This window comes from Falco cherrug, chromosome 1, assembly GCF_023634085.1.
Source record: "Falco cherrug isolate bFalChe1 chromosome 1, bFalChe1.pri, whole genome shotgun sequence".
In the NCBI taxonomy this organism is placed as follows: domain Eukaryota; kingdom Metazoa; phylum Chordata; class Aves; order Falconiformes; family Falconidae; genus Falco; species Falco cherrug.
The window spans coordinates 27841321-27858993 of record NC_073697.1 but is presented as its reverse complement, the minus strand read 5'-3'; the positions used below and the strand labels follow the sequence as shown (position 1 = coordinate 27858993).

The following is a 17673-nucleotide window of genomic DNA, read 5'->3' as shown; positions in this document are numbered from 1 at the left end:
TTCCTTATTGACCACCAAACACAAGTCAGAAAGTCTAATCTAGATTCAGTAGGTGGTGTTTATTTTTCATTTAATGATATTAAGGAAAATAAAGTACGTGCAGTTGTGATATTTTTAAATTATTTTATGGGTGCATGGTACAATGATAGCTGTATGCAATTTAAAGCTAGGTTTCTTTTAGAAGAGAAAAAACCCTGCTTTGAAAAAGAACAGTTTCTATAAAAACCTACTGTTATTAATACAGTGTTAAGTTTTTGTGGCATGTAATACAATAATGTATTATGGACAGTGTAATGTAGTTGGTGAAAAAGAACAATCAGAGTGTGTACAATCTGTTTTTAAACACGTGGGAAGATAGCTTTTGTCAAATATGTGAATAAACAAAGGCTGTATCTGTCATTCAGGTTAGCACAAACTCTCCAGACAGACTCAAGAGTGGTTCTGGCACAAATCAGATTGTAGGACTGGGTCCTACATCAGTGATCTTTCCTCAAGACTGGTAAAATCAAAACCTTTCTATCTTTTCTGCGTCACAGGTTTCTCTGAAAAACTTAGAGCTACTTAAACATGGACATTCATGTTCAGGCGACTGCATTTTCTTTTTTTTTCAGACTTTAAAATGGCCCTAATGGACAAGTTCAAGCCATCCACACTAAAATATGAAAATACCAATTCATAAATTATGATACTGAGTAAATCACCTTCCTGCAATAGCTCCTCATTTTTCCATGCAATCATCTTTTCATTTAGTTTTGCCTGCATGGGGCTGACGTTTATGCTGTGCCCTCAAGGTCATCAGATGTGAGCTCTTTAGCTGTAGTGGAGCAGAAAACCAAAGCAGAGGACACATATATAACTGCTGTATTTATTTTAGCAGCACAATCTCCCATCCTGTCATATGTCAAAGTGAATAATAGTAACAAATCACTGTCATAAAATCAGTGCTTTCCCTTGCCCAGTGTAGACACAGTTGTTCTATATTTCTGTTTTTTTACCCTCTCTGTGGACATCAAGATCCGGGAAGGGCTGTGGGAAATATTTTCCTAAAGAATGATTTGTGTGACTGGACAAATACAGGCTTAAATGGATATGTGTGTCTGCCCTGAAGGTTGATCATCGAGGATCTGATACAAGGATTGAGTGGATAATGCCAGTTTGTACTTGGTTTGTCCTTTGTATGGAACTGCTGGTTGATGTGGACTCCTCCTTTCTTTCCCACCCTCCCCCCACTTTTCCCAGAGTGACAGTAATTGAGATCTATTGCTGGTCATAAAAGAGCTTCGCTGCTGGTGATTCTTCTTGCATTGGGTTAAGTTTGATCCTACATAACTGATTGAATGCTTTTCATTTGCAAAATTCTTATTTCAGCCTTTAAAAGAACCTCACAAAACCAGCTTCACACATGCAAATGTGCTTAAAAATTGTATTCTTAGTGATCATGATGTACTGTGGTTTGAGTTGCTTTGTTGCTTCAGTGCTGTACTTCAATCATAAGGTAAAGAACTTTCACAGGAAGAGAGAATGAAGGATAAAATTCTTAACTCTTGAGATTTCTGGAGGCCACATTTGGCACAAAGGTGAAAAATAGAGCTTGCAGCTAATGTCTGGCGGTGTAGGTTTATATCTAAACCTATGGCTAACTGAAATGGAGCTGTTTCTTTGAGAGTCTAAAAAGCAAATCGTCTGTAAACCTTCTGAGTCTTTGATGCTGAAAGCCTGTATGCACTTGTCTTCAGTGGAACTAGCCTGAATTTAACAGACATGCTTGCAATAATGACATTGAATGTGCTTGCAGCTGCTTGCTTGGTTAGCACCTAAAATACCTAGTATATATAATTCTGCTTGGTTTTATCTTTAGACTTTTTCCAATGACAGTTATGTTGTTCATATATAGGGCAAATGGTTTCAAATTTCTGTAATTAATTCATTGAGGAAGATTTTTAGTGAAACAGAAGCACTTTTAAAAGCAGATTAAAAAAAACCCTGATAACTGTAATTCATTAACATATTCAGGATAATTAACATAGTTGATTCAACACCACTATTAGGAAAATCGGGTTTCTTTCTTTGATTAAAAATGCAAATGAGAGAATGACACATGTCTAGGAAGCAATAATGTACTAAAGCCTTAAGAAAAGCAAAGCCCCGTTCATCACTTTTTGATTCTCTGCTGACTACTAAAATCACATTCTAATGTGCATCTCCAAGTACAAATAGCGTTGGTCCCTGCAGAGATCTCTAACCGAGGCTGGACTCAGTGGCATTTCTAGCAGTTGTGTTAAGACGTTAGGGCCCCTTTAGTTTGGCCTGCAGTCCAGGAGTGATGAGGCGCTTTCATTTTCCTGGTTTAAGTGCATATTTCAAAATGGCACAATAGCGGGTAATGATCTACTGGAACGAGGCACTCCGATTCCCGAAGCAGAACTGGGATTTATGAGAGGAAACAGTCGCATCTGCGGAGCTCTGTGCTGTGTTTCTGCTTTCGCAGAGCACCGTAAGGCATTTCTGCCAGTAACATTTTCATAGTCAGGCCCGTAGGAAGTTTCTCTAATTGCAGGAAGTGAACTTCATTGTTCTCAAAAGGGATTAGTCCCCAGAGCTCATAACTCCTTCCCCCCCTGCCGTCCTCCTTTCCCAACAGTTTGCAGATTCACCATGGTTTAAGACGAGGTGTTTAAGTGCCACTTAGTGGCTGTCCAGAGCAAATGTAAGATACAGCTGTAGCTGTGACAGTTTTCACCTCTCCTGCTCTTGCTTTTCACCAGCAAAGGAATTCCTCACCTTATCTTAGAGATACTGAAGGCTTAATATAAGACTTGTTGAAATCAATTAAAAGACCCTGGTGGGCTTTTGTTAAGAATTTCAATACCATTACTCCCTTTGCACTTCCCCCCCTCCCCCCCCCCCCAAAAAAAAAAAAATTGTCCTTTTGAAGTTTTGTTTGGGATTTTGTTGGGGTTTTTTTGGCAATGAATGCCTGTAGAAGTATTGTAATGACTTGATATTTTATTATGCAGTGAGCTAGCACAGGAACCAACAATAAAGATGCTGTCTCTAGAACTCGAATACTAGTGTTCCTGGAGTTTATTCTTAGGATTAAAATTCACAAAACAAGATGTGCTTAACTGGGGTTAGTGTTTGGCATCAGCTGATGTTCTGGGACACCTCAGTTCCCCTCAGCAGAGTACCTGATAGATGTGAAGATATTATCTCTCAGTTACATTCTGAGCTTGATATAATATGCTTGTACCTGGATAAGGACCAAAGTTTCTCTTCTAGAAACTTGCAGGACTTCAGAATATTCTTTACGTATGTTATTGACTCTGCAATGAACTAGATACATCCAGGGGACAACAAACCTCAGAGTGTGTGCATTGCTTGCATGCAGGCTTCCTTTTTACTGGGAGGAGGTTTTCAGTGGGTTCCCAGGAACCTCAAACAAACAAAACATAGCTTTCTGATTTAGAGGTACATTTCTTATTAAAGTTACAGAATACAAACTGTCAAGGTCTCAGGATAAATCCCTTCACATAAGTTGAGACTGTGTACTTCTAACAAGCCATAAAAAAGCTATGTATGTGACAAATTTTCCTTACCTGGATAACCCTCAGTGATGTGACTTACACATATATGCATGTGCATGTCAGTCAGTTCTGGAAATCTTGATGCCAGCTTGAAACGTCATCTGAATTAGACTACTAGGCAGTATGTAGTCCCAACTGGGTTGTGAGCAAAACCAGAGCATGTGTATGGGGATGACATTATGGATCTACAGTGAGAGAATGTAATGCTTGATTCATGTTTGGCTTTGTGTATATTATAGCTTTTTGCATGTTAGAAACAAACTGGGAAAATGAATTAAATCTACTTTATATTTTCCTCATAGATTGTGATTGAAACCAACAGGAGACTTGAGAATTCATTACAGCCTGGGGTAAAACACCCTGCTCAGCTAACTTCTGAGGTTTACTTGCTCATTTGGGTCTTTGTGCCGGTAAACACATTCAAATATGTGAGCTCAGACTCAGAAGTTGCAGTGGTATCTGTACTCACCAGATAGTTTGAGTGAAGAGTTCAGCTGTCCAGCCCATCCATCCAGCTGTGTGCAGGTTTCTCCTGGAATGCCAGAATTTCTTATTGGTACAGGGAATGCCCGGGAGGGAGGAAATGGCAGAGTTGGCCCATGATTATTTTATTATAACTTTATTTATTTCAGTAGTGTATCAGAAATCAAATAATATTTTGGGGGTTTATTCCTTAAAATATGTACTCATTTCCTAGATTTTACCTACTCCAGGAGTCTTACATGAAATGATGCAGCTATCTAGCTTTTTCAGTGATAAGACATGGTTAAAGAAACCTGTAGTAAGGGAATGCATTTGGTCTTGGTGGATTGTGGTTGTGGGATAGCTGACTCGGCACATGAAGGCTTCCATTGTTCTGGCAGATGAGCGGAAGCTCAGTCAGCACATGTGGCTGAAATGTGCACTGGTGTCTTACAGTAATATATCCTGAGCTCTTTGAAGCGATACAGCTTTATCAAAACCACAGAAGAGCCATAAGGACAAAACCTGTTGCTATATTTTTAAAATCTCTGTATTGTGTGCCGTATTTCACAATTTTTAGGAGTCACAATGGAATGGGCTTAAAATAACTAAATGTGGAATGTCGTTTGTAATGAAACCAGGAGCTGCAAACTTCTGAATGGAAAGCTGAATCATGGGGAAAGTGTTTTTTCAGATTGTTAGAGACAGTATTTGAATCTTATTTAAAAGGTGGTTTATTACCATTTTGCAGCTTTTGCTGTAATTGAAAGACAGTATGACTTAGCCAGAAAAATATAAAAGCAGAAGAGCGAAAGAGTCCACGTCATTGCCAAAGATACACTTGATGTGTCAATAAGCCCTGAGAAGAGGGTAGGAAGGGGAGAAATAAGAAACAGTAAGTTAAAAGTAAGTGCAAGGGAACATTGCTGATAAAACTTTCCACTTGCAAGATAGCTGAGAAGGAATACCATCAACAGCACAACACAGCAAAATAAAAATCGTAGATCATTTAATAAAAAGACAGATTTGTATGCACCGTATGAAATGACTGTACATGCATATTATTACATTAGTAAGTTCCAGTGATATTCTCAATTCCACGTTACACAGGAAACATCTTGGGAAGGACTGTGCTGCAACTTGTAATCAAATGGAAGGTTGGTGACAAAAAGCGGTGTGGAGCGAGGGCCAAGCAGATTGCTGAGTGCACTTCTTAATCGGCTGTGAGGGACTGCTGTGGTTCTCAGCAGACTGCTGCAGTTCTCCCCCTGGGGTTTTGTCCAAGAGCACTGCAGCAGGGAGGTTATAATATGAGGGCAACATTACAGAAATTAAAATTTCTTCAACTTGATTCTGGAAAAGAACAGGACAATATGGTATTTGTTTCCTCTTTTTGTTGTCTACCTTTAAGATGCGTAAGGATATAGTAACAGCTTGGTCTGTGATTTTGGTGGATCCTTCTCAAATGAGTAGTTTTTACACATAGGTGCTCATCATATCTAAATAGCTTCATTGACTGTAGGTAAGTTTTTGACCCTACACCTGCTGAGAGATAAACCTGAACTGGTATTTTTTATTGTTAAGCTCTTTCCAGCAGAACTAAGAGTATTATGGGTTGGGGGCAGAATGGTTAACACTTAAAAGTTTTATTCTAACTGTTGATTTTTTCCAGTTTACTGAAATTAATGTTGCTTTGGAGTATTTGAACTACAGTAAAAATCCAGTTGAATCTACATATACTGTCTATGGGGTTTGCAGCTGCATTCAGTTATGAGAAATTAGTGCTGTTAGAAATAGATCTGTTAAGTAAATTGTGAAGAACTGAGAAGACTGGGTACTTTTCATGACTCTCCATACTGTGGAACTCGATATACTTTCCTAGTCTCCTACTGTTGCAACTGAAGTACACAAAATATATATGCTTAGGGTGGTGGGACTATTTTTGTGTTGATAGTTAATCATGTAAACAAAGAGCTAGGCTTTTTTTAATTTTTTATCAAAAATGCTTTTTTATATTATTCTTTACTAGAGTGTTGTAGTAGGATAAAGTTAATATGGACATCTTAACTAACATGCAGTCCCATGTAGTAGAAACAGACATTCATAGTATATCTATCTCCCATTGCACATGGGGAATTGATAAATCTTGTAATTGTTTTGTTTTTAACTAGTCAAGTGAAAGTTGTCATGTTCTATTTGCAGTCTAGTTCTCCTCAGCATTTTCTAGACTTTTGTTACTATGTAACTTACCCATTATTGGATGTAGAAATACTTAGTATTTAAACTTTTCTTTCCTGTTGTGAGGTAGTGCTTCTCCACAAAGGAAATGAGACATACTTTAAAATGAAGTGTCTTTCTTCCTATCTGAGTAACTTGGGTTAACTGTTTAAGTTTCAAGATCAAGGAACACTTTAAGTATAACCTTTAATTGCATTTCAGAAAATACTTCTTAATCTTTGAGAGGGTTTTTTTCTCCTGAGACCTTTCAGTGCTTGCCACAAGGAAGCAGTGGGAGGCTGGACAAAAGGGGTACAATTGTTTCATGGCCATATATCTGGTGCCAGGGGACATTAATCCCCATTTAATTCTCCCATCCTTCATGTCCTATTGTTGGGGGGATTTTAAAAATAAACAGTCTTACATCGTTAATATTTTTATCCAGTTGTGTCATGGTGTCTGTACAGGTGTGTGACATCCCTGTGTGGTGGCTGCTGCTCTGTCCCCCAGTGCTGCCTCAGCAGCCTGGAGAGCGCAGCTAGTTGTCCCTCAGCTTGGTGACACTAAGAAGACCGAAAAATATGCCCTGCAGGGAGAAGAATGGGAGGTATCCAACCGTTTCAGCCGCAAGCAAGACTTATTTGATAACCTCGAGTTCCACCTCTGTCTGTCACTGCACACTGGGATCATCCCCGTTTGTTTTGAGCTCAGTAATCTGCTTCTGCAGTTTGCCAGTTTGCTCTGCCTGTGCTCCATTCTTCCTGCTCCAATGTCACATAGCCAGAAAACCCTCTGTCACAAAATAGAATAAATATGTGGAACCTCTGATGTCTCTGTGTGGCAATTCCCCACTATGCACTGAGTTTCCCCTGTTGTTCATTTGCCACATTGTCCTTGTGAATTTTTTGGATCCAACTATTCAGAAAAAAGTGATCTCTTCAAAAGTCTGCCTGGATTGATCTGCAGATTCAGGTTGTGATTTTCTACTAATTTATAGAAAAATCTAGTCTGTTGATCACTCAGCAGTGCACATTTGATCTTGGCCAAATGCAGACATTATGATCATGCTTGAATGGAATTAGTCAGAACCCATGGCAAAGTTCCTGACAGCTTTAAGTTTTGGGGTTTGGTTTGGTTTTTTTTCTGTCTGTTGGAAGATGAAACATACTTAATCCAGCATAAAGTTTGCCAATCCAAAGTTTACTCATCAATGTTTTTGGAAGTGTTTGAAGTGGCAGGATGATTTCAGTCTAGATTAATCTTTTTCATCAGATAGCCGTAATGTTTATGAATGGGCACCAGGGGCCTAAAGCTAGATTGTGTTTATTGTTACACTAATTATGTATAGCCTTGGTTACCTCTCTTTCTTTTTCTTTGTGTTGCTTTCCCTCTGTACCTGGATTTTGTGCATACCTTTAGTATGTATCATGTTTGTTGGTCAGATAGAGCACACTTTTAGATGTACAGCATCAGCTTCTCTCCTGTAGCCCACTTCAGGTGTTGAAGGTAAAGCTATTTTTCTCTGTTACACCTGTCCTCATGCATTTAATTCCTGAGCAGGAAATGCCAATGTCACTTGTATCAAAGCATTTTAGCAGTTATAAATTTTGTGGCTGAAAAAGCAATCATCTATAAGCTAAAGCCTACAGGAGAGGTTGGAAAGGGCACCACTGTTGAGTCAGTACCCAGTGTTCTGGTGAGGAATTGTTCTCTTCTATCTGCTACATGGGGAGTGAATTGCATGTTCTCTCTGGGCACTGGCATGCAGTGTCTTGCATTTTTTGTATTTGCTACTGGTTAGCAGATAGCCAAAACACTTCAGTCTACACTCTTAATTCACTAACAGTACAAATAAGATGACCCAAAACGTTGTCATCTCTGTTTCCACTGAGTATCTGGAAACCACAAAGGAAGTAATCCCATTTCCTTTGGCATAAGCTGGATTTCATCTTTAGCATGGATGTGCAGCTCAGGGCAGTGGCTCCTATGCACTTTTCATCAAGGGGACAGCCACTGCCAGTCAGGTCTTGCTGTTGTCTCTCCTCAGGGGGCTGATGCAGATCTTGCTTGCTGAGGTGGTATGGTTTTGTGCTTAATCTTTTATTTTATTTTGTATTGAGAAAAAAGAAGTTTGCTTATAGTTTAGCCAAAAGAAGTAACAAAGCTCACTCTTCACCACAGTATCTTTTCAGAAGCCAGTTAGTCAGGCTCAATTGAGTCTTTAGATAAGATGAAATACAGAGGATTCTTAACTGTTTTCCTTCAGTGGATCCAGGTGAATCACTTGTATCTTGCATCATATGAAGGTGCTATAGAAGTCTGGGTTTTGCTTAAATAGGCACCTATGTTTTGGTGTCTTTTGGTTCTTAGATATAGTTGTATTAAAACATTATTACCTTTTGAATTCACGTGACAGAGTACTGTCACAGTAGTTTCAATCTTCTTAATCTGATAAAGTAGAAACCATCTAGCCTATGACTTGAAATGGGAAGGAATGAGACAACTCAAGGAAATCCTAATGAGTGGTGAAAACTTAGTAATAAAGGAATAAAAAATGTGGATGTTTTTAAACAAAGGCCAAATAATGAATAGTGGTACTTACTGGCAGGCATATTCTTCACTTGCATTTTTTCAGTTGAATTTACGAAGACTTCTTGTTTACAGGGGAAAAACAGATAAATGAAACTTGTAGCAGTGAATGTGGGCAGAGGAGATCATTCCTGAGAAGAATAGCTGCTGAAACATGTTTAAGTACAATTCAGAGGAAAAAGCTTCAAAAGGCAATGGGATCTGCTGTAAAACTACCACCAGAGTGAACACAAAAGCAACAGGAGAGGCCAGTTCTCGGGTAATACAGTTGCAGCTATACCCTTAATGCAACTTCTTGCGAGACTTCATTCTGTGGTGGCATACTGTGAAGACTTTCAAAAATATTTAGAGCCACTAAACCTGAAGAAAGCTGAAATCAGAGGAGAATGAGTCGGAAAATGTTCCTCTTTAGAGTTAAAAGGCTGACTGCAGCCTCCTTTCTTCTTAATATTTTCTTGTCTCTCTCATCACTTTCCTTATCTCCAGATGGTTTCTTTTAATGGAAAGAGCTTTGTTGGAGGAGAAATGATGAGGCTATTTGTCTAAATTTGTGAAGGACACCTGTAAAACTGAAAGATCATCTTTCCGACGATGTAAGCTTTAAGTTGTGGCTTTGAAGTATTTTCATTGCTACTGTTTTACAAACAGCCACAAATATCTTGCTAATATTTTCCATGATAACATGGAACAGTTCACGGGAATGAGTATTTTGGTTTGTTTTTTTAAAGATCATATGCTTAGATAAGATGGTGTCAAATGCTGCTTACTGTTTATGCAATACAGATGTTATTCCCTGGCCCTTATTTTTTCCATTTACCTAAAATGGATATATAGTATTTTTGGAGAGACAGTTACTTGCACAAGCCAAACAAAATAGAAAAATAGAGAAGTTCTGGTTTTAGAAAGTTGAACATCCTGAGAAATGAATGCAGTTATTGTTCCTACTACATTACTAAATCTATCTTTTTTGGAAGGTGAGCAACACAGGGACCTTTTCATTTACACTGAAGAATTCCATGCATTACCAAACGTTTTCATAACTGAACACTTAAGCCTAGCTTCCAGCTGTTTCCCAAATGCCAAAGAGTGCCCACTCCTCCTTTCTTCAAGGCTTGTTGTTATCCTCTCCATTTAACAGATGAACTAAAGCAGGGATAACAGTGATGTAGCATGCCTGAAAGTCATGTTGACAGCAGAAGCTGGAATTCATTCACTCTTACTCTTGTTTCCTAATTCAGTGTCTTCACCACAAGACCACTCTTCTTCCCAGTCTGTAGAAGCATGTAGAAGATTTCAGAGTTCGTCTAATGTCATACAGACATCACTGTAACAATTGCATGCAACAGGTGTAGAAGCTAAGTAGTGTGAAATGACATGCTGGGGATGGCTCTTTGAGCCAGTTGCAGTCAGGGTGAGAAGGCACATCTGACTGACATGAGCATTTAATGTGGATTCAGCAGAGATGTGTGTATTATTTAAAACTGTGAGAGGGTGTCAGTCAGAAAGAGGGAGCTGGAAAAACTCCCAAGCAGGCAGGATCTCCTCAGAGAAAGGGCAAGAAATAATTATTTAGAAATAATGTTGTTCACACTCAGTGTTAGAGAAATGCAATTCTAATGCTACCACCAAATAGTGGAGGTACTATACAACTGTAAGCAGTGCATAAATGAGGAACACTCTGCCTTGCTCTTTCCCTCAGTTGATCTATGAAATAAAAGCAGACTCAGTTCTGTACTTCAGATGATAATACTTCTAGTGTTCTTTTAAGGTGCCTAGTTTAAATCCCTGAGAACAGATGTTGTTATTCATGTTATACATCATGAACAGTAGCAGCAGTGACAATTTCTCTCTCTATTATGCCAATACACCTTTGGAGACACCACCAGAGTGAGCGTTGGTCATATTTAGTCATTTATGGAGCTTATGTCTAAGAACACCTGTGCAATCAAACTGTCCATGGCCACTGTTGTAATGACAGAAGGAGCTGTTGGCCATCCCTGTGAATCACCTCTACTTTAACCTGTGAAAAGCTATTAGAAAATTGAACTCCGTTCTCCTTTTATGAAAATGTGAAATGTATTTGATATGGGTTTAATTCCAGAAACAGTTGTGTAGGTTTTAAGTTGATTAAAAAGCAGACCGAGGCAGACTTTCGGCTCTCCAGCCATGAGGAGGTCACCATAAGTAAGTTGCATGCTGGTTTATTAGCTCATACATGGTTAGTGGCTCCCTCAAAAATGTTGCTCAGGAAAAGGATTTCAAATTCTCACATCAATTTCTTTCTCTGATTAGCTGTGTGTCTTTGAGCAAGCCAACGAAACTGGTCAAGATGCAATTTTGCAGGTGAGTAAACAAGTATTTAGCTAGTGTGTGCTAACATCCAGTGGCAGCAGTTTCCCTAGTTGCACCACCACCAGCTGAGCTGACCCAGGCCAGGCCAGAGCTGGGTATGCACTGCCACGCACCACCTCATGCATCCGCCACAGTCAGGTACCTCCGTTCTCAGTGATGAGTTGGCAGAGGTATCATACTTCACTGGTGCAGCCCTTTGTTTCATGCCCCCTTTTCTGGGTAGGTGTTACTGTTCTGCATCAGCATGCTAGTTTGTTGGTTTATGATTCTCTGTTCCTCAGGAGGAAGTGGGTGCAAGTGTCATGCTTAGGTATTGCGGATGCGACAGGTATGACCTAAAAAGAGCTGGGTTTGTGTTGCCCCCTCAGCCCACCATGGCCCATTATGCACCCAGCATTGGGTGAAACAACTCTCTGCCTCATTTGCTTTGTATGAACCGACCCAGGGCTGCAGGATCATGCAGTCTGGGGCAGGGTCCAAAACTGCTCCTTTTCTGCCACTGTGAGCTGTGACATTGGCTCTGCTTCTCCCCAGCGTGTGTGTGTGTGACTCTTTTGCTCCTGTGGTCGTTTAATAACTGTGGACGAGTGGAACAGTGTCAGCTCTAAACCTGGAGATTATTCCATTGGCCCTGGAATATTCAACATGCAAGTGCAAGCACATGCAGGATACTGTCCCAGTGAGGTGACTGTCTCAGTGAGAGTGTCTTTGGGCAGAGTGAAGAGCTGAATTTGGCACTTTCACATCTAACTTTGAAGAGTTGAATGTTATTAGGAAGAAGTGCTGAACAGAGCCTTATGTTTTTCTTTTACGATTTTGCAAATAGAGTTCTTCATTTTGTTTCTGTGAGGTGATGGAAAATAAAGGGCTTTTTGTTTTAGACCCAATGAATTATTTCCTGTGAAATCCAAGCTTCCTCCCCCCAGTTCTGTGCCCTTCCTCCAAACTGAGGCCAGCGAGAGTGAGTTGTTTTCAGGCAGCCCTACAGCCACTGGGGAGGCGAGGTGTTCGCAGGCGGGGTGTTTGCAAGCGAGGTGTTCACAGGCAGTCCAGCCAGAGTGCCAGCAGGAGTTAGCACCCTCGCTGGCCGGGTGGCAGGTAGTGTCCCTTGGCCTGCCAGCAGCATGCGTACTGCTGACCGCTGCCATACCGCTGCTGATTCTCGCCTTCGAGCGCGTATTTCTGCAAGTGGAGCTACTGGTGTGTCATGTCAGATGCCATTGGGTGACGTCCACGGGGAGCCCGACTGGAGGTGTAACATTTCGCGGTGGTTTCAAACAGGTGATGTTTGGCTCGATCCGTCAGCGTTAAGCGAGACTTGGATGCCAGCGTATTCCCAGAAAGTGACGTGGACCACGTGGGATTTTTTCATTTTTTTTTAATAGTTGCGACTCCTGCCTTTCGCGCTGAACTGCGCGGAAGCACCGCGCGGTGCGGCACAGGCGGCGGCCCGCGTTGCCCGCCGGCCGTGCTGCCGCAGGGCCAGCCCGCTCCCTTCGTGCCTCCCGGGACGGCGGCCGCAGCCCGGCGCGGGGCGCGGAGGCGGAGCGCGGTGGAGGCGGAGGCGGGACGCGGCCCCGGCCCCGGCCCTTCCTTTCCCTTCCCGCCCGGCAGCGCCGCAGCAGCAGCCGGCGCCGCCGCGGGGAGCCTGCCCGGCGCGGCGAGCTCACGGTCCCGCCGGCTGGCGCTCGGGCGCGGCAGCGGGGAAGGTTTCGGGGGCCGAGCGGGCTGGCTCCCCTCCCGGCGCATGAGGCGGCGGGAGCGGCGGGCGGCAGCCGGGCGGCAGTGGGGAGAGGCGGAGAGGAGCGGCCGCAGCCGGAGATCGCCGCCGGCCGCCGCGCCGGAGCCGGAGCTCGTAGGATGTCACCATTGTTCAGCTGGGTGGCTAAGGTAGGCGGCACCGCGTCCGCCGTCCGCCGCGCTCGGGGAGGAAAGTCCAGCCTAAGAGTTTGCAGACGTTCGCGTGTAATTTTAAGGCAAGTCAGCCGCCGCGGGGAAGGGAGCAGAGCCCCGCTGTATTGTTCAGCCGGGGAAAAGGAGACGCGCTCAAAGTGAACAGTGAAGGCAAACGGATAAACTCCTGGCTTGGCCTGAGGGGTTAAACACGAAGCTGCAGTTCTGGCCGGCTGCTCTGCCTTGCTCCGGATCGGTGGAAGGGGAGAGCGGTAATTAAAACTGCACAGAAGGTGTGGGCTTACTGCCTGCTGGAGTCTGACGCTTCTTGTGTGCTCTGGGGAGTGTGTAACAGCACTCCCACTGTTTGTTTTGGACTTTTTTCCTGGGTTTTGTCATACTCTGAATTTATGAAGAACAGTAACTTAGCTTTTAATGGGAGACCTGTCTAAGTACGACAATGCGTGTGTCCTGTGCTGGCTGCTACATCTGTGTCTAGGACTTCAGTAGGATTTTCCACTGTAACTGTGAAACCACATATGGATGCAAAGCAATAGAGATGGTTAAAGAAATCTAGAATATAGTTTTGAGCTGATGTTTAAAAAAAAATATTCCCCAAAGTAACAGTCATTCTGAATTTAAAATGAGCTGTGCATGATTTTCTGTTGTGAGGCAAAGTAGAAAGTGTAGAAAATGACAGACGAGTAGATGAAACAGCTGTTTGACAGGCAAGAACTGGAGGAATTAGCTGGGAAAAAAACTTTATCTTGAAGTGTAACAGGCAGCCTAGCCTGCTAGGTAAACCACATAAAGCCTGGTTCTCCGTTCGGTTTTGCCAGGTGTAAATGGTCAGCTGCTTAATCACTGTTATGCCTCTCTCTCCCTGAATCGGTAATGGGTGAAATACCTACTGTGGGAAGATAGTAAAAGGGAAGTGCTTGATGTGTGACTCTGTTGCGTTCATTCAGAATCTCAGATAGGATTTGCTTTATCCTGTTTCAAAAGGAGCTTGCTTAATTTTAGCCATGCCCTGGAAAAATAAAAATGTATCCTTTTTTCTTTCCACTTGGCTTATTTTGTCTGTCTAAAGACCTACCAGGTAGAGCACTTGTTAAGGTAGTTCCCTCTTCTGGCATCACTGTGGCTCTGTCTTGTGGGTGACATAAGGCCTGATTTGCTGTATTATCCAAGGGAATGATACCAGCTGATTTCCATGCCAGCTCTTACAAACAGGTCAGTCTCTTATACAGGTGGCTGCTGTCAAAAATGAGTGATGCTATTGAGTAAATACTTCAGGGATGCCACCAAGGGGTCGCCTGTTTCTCCCTCTCGTTATTCACTTGTCAACTGGACAAAGCAGCTAGTCAGAGAGGAGTTAGTCTTGGAGGAGGTACAAGGTAGAACTCGTAGCACACAAGGTTGGCTGCGTTTTTAGAGAGCATAACAGAAGCTCTTGCAGAAACACACTTATAGCAGCTTTCAGGAGTGCCTTCTGGGCTTTCAGAACTAATTATTGCAATGCTGGTTCCTTGCAAGTGTTTAGTTTTATTATTTTAATGGCCATTAATGATCAGCACTAATTTGGGAGGGAAAGCAAAGCAGTGTATTTTGAAATATAAAATGAGGCTTGTTAACAGGGAAAGTTTCCCTGCCTGCCAAAATCTGATCAGTAAAAACATAGGAACTACTGCTGTAGGCTTTCAACACAAATGCGAGCCTTTCCAGTTTTTCTAAGATGGTGGCCCATTCCAGAATGGGGAATGACTGCAGGATATGGTGGGGAGGAGACTACCTCCCTCAAAACAAAGCTATCCCCCTGCGTCTATTACTTAAAAATGTGTAACCCTCCCACTCCCCATCCAGTAGTGAGTGCTTAGTGTCAGCATGCAAGTCCCCAGGCCTGCAGATACAAGTGAAGTAGTTTACTCCCATATGCTATAAAATTGGTCCCTAATGTTTGTATAAACATTACCTTTTAATATGTCTTCATTACAGGTTTTTACGTGCTGTTTTACCCAGCTTGTCTTCTACCTACGCGCAGGCTCCTTGGGGATGAGTTTTGCAGTGCTGCCAGGCCAGGTTGTGGGGCCCATTCTGGGCTGGAGGATAAAGGCCTGCTTGAGTCCTACGTGGGCTGGTGTTGCCCACATTGGCCATATGGATGCTGTGTAAACCACTTGAGTTATGACTCGTTGCATAATGAATTCTTAAGTACTGACTTGTTTTAGTGTCTTAAAACTATTTAAATAAAAAAGAACAGTTATACCTGTTTTTCCTGCACAGTTTTATGCAGTCAGACAACTGACTTCAGGGAAACCTTTGACTAAGCACTTTAGAACATGGTTTGTTGAAAGCGTAAACTAACTTTGCACTGTTGTGGGTAGACAATACAGTCACTTTCTTAGAGATATATACTTCAATCTATATTCAGTTTAGTTCACTGCAATAACTGTTACTAAAGATCATTTTGAGGTCAAAAAACATCAAAGGTTTCAGTCTGCAAATAAAAAATAGAATAGCAGATTCTTACTGATTTATGGTGTACTTGCACACCATTAATTGATTAGTAGGAAACAATAGTACAGTGATAGTTAATAGTAGTTTTCTGTTTCCATCAAATATCAATACAGCTTTGGTTTAATTAAATCAAATCCCAAATACAAGTTTAGTGTTAGTTGTCTACAGTTGACTTCATTTTATAATGTAAGTTTCTGTTCAGAAGCTGCTTGATAGGAACCAGTACTAAAGGACTGATTGCTAAAGAAATAGAAAGTGAGAAACAGTTCTTAGTTTCTTAGTGTAATAAATTGTATAAATAGAAGATTTGAGTAAATGTGTCCTCAGATTCTCAGCTAGTTAAGGAATTTATACATAGTGTGTCTTTCTAGTTACAAAAAATGACTACAATATATAATACAAAAGTTATGTTTAGCTTCAGCTTATTTTGTCGAAAGGATTAAAACCAACAAGGAGCCAGTAAAGAAAACAACTAAGATAAAATGCAAAGCAAGGTTACACTATTTAAATCAAGGTTTCTTCTATAATGATTTTGCTGGTATGGATCAATCAACCTTGGTCAACTGCCTCCAACCTGCAGGACAGCAGGTAGGAAGGAGATGCTCCCACTTCCTTCTTGAGGGGAACTGAGAGCAGAAAAGTTTCTCACTGCAGCCCGAGGAACCTCCAAGAATGGACCACCAGCAGTGGCAGAAAAGGGTGGGTTTACAATGTAGCTGTTGCCAGCTAGCTTGGCTAATTTTGGACCTTGAACTGAGAAACTGTTTGGATTTATTCTGCTCTGAAGATCATATTTTAGGGTGTATTCACAATAGACACCTGAAATTCCCAATAGCAGAGGAAGAAGTGGGTTGGGTGTTTTTCACCCCCACCCCCTGAGGACTGTAGTGATGGGACAAGGGGTGATGGCTTTAAGATGGTAGATTTAAATTAGATACTAGAAAGAAATTCTTCACTATGAGTGTGGTGAGACACTGGAACAGCTTGCCCAGATGCCCCATCCCTGGAAGTGTTCAAGGCCAGGCTGGGTGGGAATTTGAGCACCCTGGCCTACTGGAAGGTGTCCCTGCCCCTGGCAGGAGAGCTGGAACTAGATGATCCTTAAGGTCCCTTCCAACTCAGCCCATTCTGTGACTCTATGACTGCTGAGTCAGAATTGCCTGTGAGCTTTTTTTCAGTTTGGGAAGCTCTCAAGGCACAAAAAAGAAAGTTTCTACATACGTTATTCAGTGCAGCAAGGCTTGGTTACTTGGCTTGTGCTGTAAAATGATACTGAAGTAGTAATTATAAAAATATTGGAAATGCCACTTTTTTTCCTAGGAATCCTAATATAGCTTAATATACTATTATAATTTATCTTGCTCTATTTTGCTGTTATTTCTATTTTCTAAATAATATAGTGCCTAGTAGACCTCTGTAGGAGAATTCATGAGAGTAACAATCCATGTCTGAGTTTAGGCCAGAAGCTACAAGGGAAATTAACTTGCCTTCTGGAAGAAAATGAAAAGGAATGAGAGACTGAAAATCGGGAAGCCCAAGAAAACTCCCCCTTCCTTTTTTCCTTTTTAACAGTGTTCTGAAAGGGTGATCTTTGCTTTTTTGCTGGTCTGTTTCAGGGTATATCATAATCCTTCACGAGGATGTTTTGTTCCAGCTATACTGATATGCCTCTTTTCTTTATTCCCTAGTTTCCAGCAGAGTTGAGCACCCTTGATTATCTTTAATCCCTCAGTGAATGACTTGCGTTTTAGCCAAACAAATTGAGTTTTGATCTCTTAAGGAGCCCTCATAACCAGGCGTTTTAACACTGTCTAAAGCCCAATAAACTTAGAAGTTTATTAAGCCTGTCTTACTTTTGAGTCCTACTTAGACTTACTACTAAGATGATATATTATTTAGGAAGATGAATAAAGGGTGATGGTGTCCTATGGGGTACAACCCATGTTTGTGCTGGTGCATTTACCCCGATAACCCTTTTCATAAATGAATTTGAATTCTTGGATACTGTATCAAGAATCAGAAAGGTAATAGAGAACTAGCGTCAGGGAAGAATTGGGAA

The 17673-nt window shown here is 41.6% G+C and overlaps 1 protein-coding gene across 12 annotated transcripts in view; it reads left to right on the top strand.

Moving 5' to 3' along the window:
• Nucleotides 1-17673, top strand: part of TBC1D1 (TBC1 domain family member 1) — a 123105-nt gene that overhangs the window by 27484 nt on the left and 77948 nt on the right. Inside the window, exons 2-3 of one of the 12 annotated variants that reach the window (XM_055717705.1) lie at nt 8928-9111; nt 11145-11195. The exons of 10 other annotated variants lie outside the window; for them this stretch is intronic. In XM_055717705.1, the coding sequence (XP_055573680.1) occupies nt 9007-9111; nt 11145-11195 (156 nt within the window). In that variant the 5' untranslated portion in view covers nt 8928-9006. Of the gene's footprint in view, nt 1-8927; nt 9112-11144; nt 11196-12646; nt 13095-17673 lie in introns of those variants that run through there. One more of the 12 variants, XM_027799821.2, reaches the window with a different exon arrangement.